The sequence below is a fragment of the Terrapene carolina genome, unplaced genomic scaffold (genome assembly GCF_002925995.2).
Source record: "Terrapene carolina triunguis isolate 2854851 unplaced genomic scaffold, T_m_triunguis-2.0 Scaffold17428, whole genome shotgun sequence".
In the NCBI taxonomy this organism is placed as follows: Eukaryota; Metazoa; Chordata; order Testudines; family Emydidae; genus Terrapene; species Terrapene triunguis.
In genome coordinates, this window is record NW_020681779.1 from 5,205 (window position 1) to 8,784 (window position 3,580).

At 42.7% G+C, this 3,580-nt stretch overlaps 1 protein-coding gene across 1 annotated transcript; it reads right to left on the reverse strand.

The window, feature by feature from the left end:
• Positions 1–2,424: 2,424 nt before the first annotated feature.
• LOC112121514 (olfactory receptor 12D1-like) lies at positions 2,425–3,357 on the reverse strand. The gene has a single exon (XM_024220484.1). The coding sequence runs from the start codon at positions 3,355–3,357 to the stop codon at positions 2,425–2,427; it is 933 nt and encodes a 310-aa protein (XP_024076252.1).
• Between the last annotated feature and the right edge of the window lie 223 nt (positions 3,358–3,580).

The window sequence follows — 3,580 nt, forward strand, 5'->3', positions numbered from 1 at the left end:
AGTATTTGTGTAGTGAAATAATTCCTTGTGAGAGGATGAGAAACACCAAACACTAGTATGGTATGTAGAGGTTGTAGAAGCAAAGCATGTGAGCTGAGAACATCAAAGTTGTTGGAGGGATACTAATGGCCAAGTCTCATTAAAATGAATGACTTTCAGTGTGAGTTGAGTGCACAGGCCTCTTTGCAAGTCCCAGACAAATATACTAAGATCAACGGATATCATAATTGAGGTATAAGCATCCTGAATAGAATTGAGGAAGACATAATCTGGCTCCAGAGCTCAGGGGCTAGAGCACATTTCCAATTGTATTTAGTCACCTAAAGATGCAGATAGGCACTTGGTGGAATTTACACAATCATCTAAGTGAGTTAGGAACCTAACGCCTCCTCAGCTCACTTGATGGGGTGCTCTGTCCCCCTCTAGTGGAGGCTAGGTTTTGTGGCAAGGTTGATGTGTTGTGATGGCCTTGCTCAACAGATGGCCTTCCTTTGATGTTCTTAGCCCTGGTAGTAGAATCTTATGCTTTACTATCTGGACCTCCTAGATTTGATTCCTGATGCAGGTGTATCCAGCTGAAAAAAATCACCATTTTTTGAGAAATGCTAATCCTTTAATAGAAAACATAGAAATGTAGGAATGGAAGGGACCTCAAGAGGTCATGAAGTCCATTTCCTTCCCCTTCCCCCACCATGCTGAGGCAGGATTAAGTCTACCTGGATTATCCCTGATAAGGTGTTTGTCTAACCTGTTTTTAGAAACATCCAAAGCTGGGGATTCCAAGCCTCCCTTGGTGCCTGTTTCAGAGCTTAACTAGCCTTAGTTTCCCCCCCTAATATATCACCTAAATCTCCTTTCCTCCAAACTAAGCCAATTTCTTCTCATCCAACCTTCAGTGGACATGGTGAACAATTTAACACTGTCCTCTTTATAACAAATGTTTACGTATTTGAAGACTATGACCACAGCCCCCATTCAGCCATCTCTTCTCTAGACTAAACATTCCCAGCTCTTTCAAGCTTTCCTCGTCGGTCATGTTTTCCAAACTTCTTGTTATTTTTGTTGCTGTCTTCTAGATTTTCTCAAATTTGAACACATTTTTCTTAAAGTGCAGCAATGTGTGCAAAACTCCAGCTGAGGTCTCACCAGTGCTGCGTAGAGTGGAACAAGTCCTTTCTGTGTCTTACACAACTCTGTACCATGACATATGCCTTTTTTTGCCTCAGCATCACACTGTTGACTCTTATTCCATTTGTGATGCATTATAACTCTGAGATTTTTTTCTGCAATACTGCTGCCTAGCCTTCTATTCCCCATTCTGTATTTGTGCTTGTAATTTTTCCTTCCTAAGTGTGGCACCTTGCACTTTTCTTTATTGATTTTAATCTTCCTGATTTCAGACTCATCCCATTTATCAACATAATTTTGAAATCTAATCCTGTCCTACAAAGTGTTTGCAGCCCCTTCCAGTTTAGTATCATCTGTAAATTTTATAACCACATCTTCATCCAAGTCATTAATGGAAATATTGAACAGCACCGGTCCCCAGGACAGACTCCAGTGAATATGTCCTCCCAGTCTGACGGTAAATCATTGATAACTATTCTTTGAAAAGAGTTTTCAACCACTTATGCACACAGTAATTTCATTGAGACTCTATTTCCCTAGTTTGATTATGAGACTGTCATGAAAGACTCTTTCAAGAGACTTAATAAAATCAAGACATGTCACATTTACTGCTTCCCCCATATCCATTAGGCCAGAAACTCTGTCAAAGAAGGAAATTAGATTGGTTTGAGAGGATTTGTTAATGACAAATCTGTGTTCTCTGTTACTCATCACCTAGGTTTGATGACTATTTTAGTTATACAGAAAATAAACATTGAAACCCAAGAATTTCCAAATTAATGTTCAAGAAATCCAGTTATGCTAATTTCTAGAATTATATAAATAGGGCACCCAACTAACCTTAACTCTGTCCTGTCACAGAGTTCTGTAACTTCCCATAGAGTCAAAACACACTGAAATATTATGCATAGGTAATATTTGAATATTTTTATTCATTTTATGTAAATAATGGTCAGTCCCTCTTCCTTCCACCCATTATGTTTCTAACTGAAAATGTCTCCATCAGCAGATATTAAGATGGAGTGCATGAGTACATGTCAGTAATTTAGGGATAAATATATTACAAGGATGTTGAAATTTTCCCAAAATACACACAGGATATTCACCATTAAAGTTAAAGAAAATCCAAACATCTTATGAGAAATGATGTTATGCTAGCCAAACAACCTTAACTCTGTCCTGTAGTGACACCAGAAAAAAAAATGCAAAGGGTTTTTAAAAATCAGTGGGCTCAACAAAGACTAAAATGATTTAATTGTAATTGAACAGTGTTTGCTTTCATTTAATTCATATTCTTTAAGGGTAAAGTTTTCTGTTCAGGAATTTCTTTAGGGCAGATTTTACCTCCTCATTTCTCAGGGTGTAGATCAGGGGATTCAGAAATGGGGTGATAATGCAGTACATGAGGGTGGGTATCATGTCTCTTTCATAGGGGGAACCCGGAGAGGCAATCAGGTAATTACCAAGGACTGGCATATAGAAGAGAGACACCACGGTGAGGTGGGAGGCACAGGTGGAAAAGGCCTTTCTCCTGCATTCCAGCGAGCGGACCTTCAGGAGAAGGAAGGAGATGATGTAGAGGTAGGAGAGAAGTGTGAGGATGAACGGACTCAGCGCGATGCTTCCAGTTATGAAGTTGAGCAGGGCCAAGTTGAGGCGGATGCTGCTGCAGGCCAGGCTCAGCAGGGGCTTGATGTCACAGAAGAAGTGGTAGACGAGGTTGGGGCCACAGAAATGCACCTGAGACATCATGACCGTGTGCATCAGCGCATGTAGGAAGCCGGTGGCCCAGGTGGCCACTGCCAGGAACAGACAGGCCTGTGGGCTCATGAGCAGCCTGTAGCGCAGTGGGTTGCAGATAGCCACATAGCGGTCATAGGCCATGACGGCCAGCAGTACAGCCTCACTGCTGCCCAGGAAGTGGAAGAAGTGGAGCTGGACCAGGCAGCCTGCAAATGAAATGGTCTGCTGTCCTGAGAGGAAGCCAGCCAGCATCTTGGGCACGGTGACTGTGCTGTAGAAGATGTCCAGGCAGGAGAGGTTGCTCAAGAAGAAATACATGGGGGTGTGGAGCCGGGGCTCAGCCAGCACCACAGCTATGATGGCCCCATTACCCAGCAGGCTGGTGACATAGAGCAGGAGGAAGAGAACGAAGAGAGGGTGCTGTAACTCCAATAGATGGGTCAGGCCCAGGAGGACGAACTCGCTCACCACTGTCTGGTTCTCCATTGCTGTGGAGAGAAGAGGGTAAAGCAGGAAAAAAGCAAACAGGCTAAAGATGCCATCCAGTGCCATGTCAATAGTCCCATTCCAAATGCAACGTGACTGGATGGAATCAAACACTTAGAGGTGGTGTTTTCTGGCTGCATCTGTAAGGGCCTTCTGTACCCAGTCAGAGTAGTACAAAGAAGGAGAATAATTATAGAGCTCTGCATTTCTTCATGATGCTGAG

Bases quoted from the DNA above. Each gene is read 5' to 3' on its own strand.
- LOC112121514 (XM_024220484.1), bottom strand. From the start codon at position 3,357: ATGGAGAACCAGACAGTGGTGAGCGAGTTCGTCCTCCTGGGCCTGACC.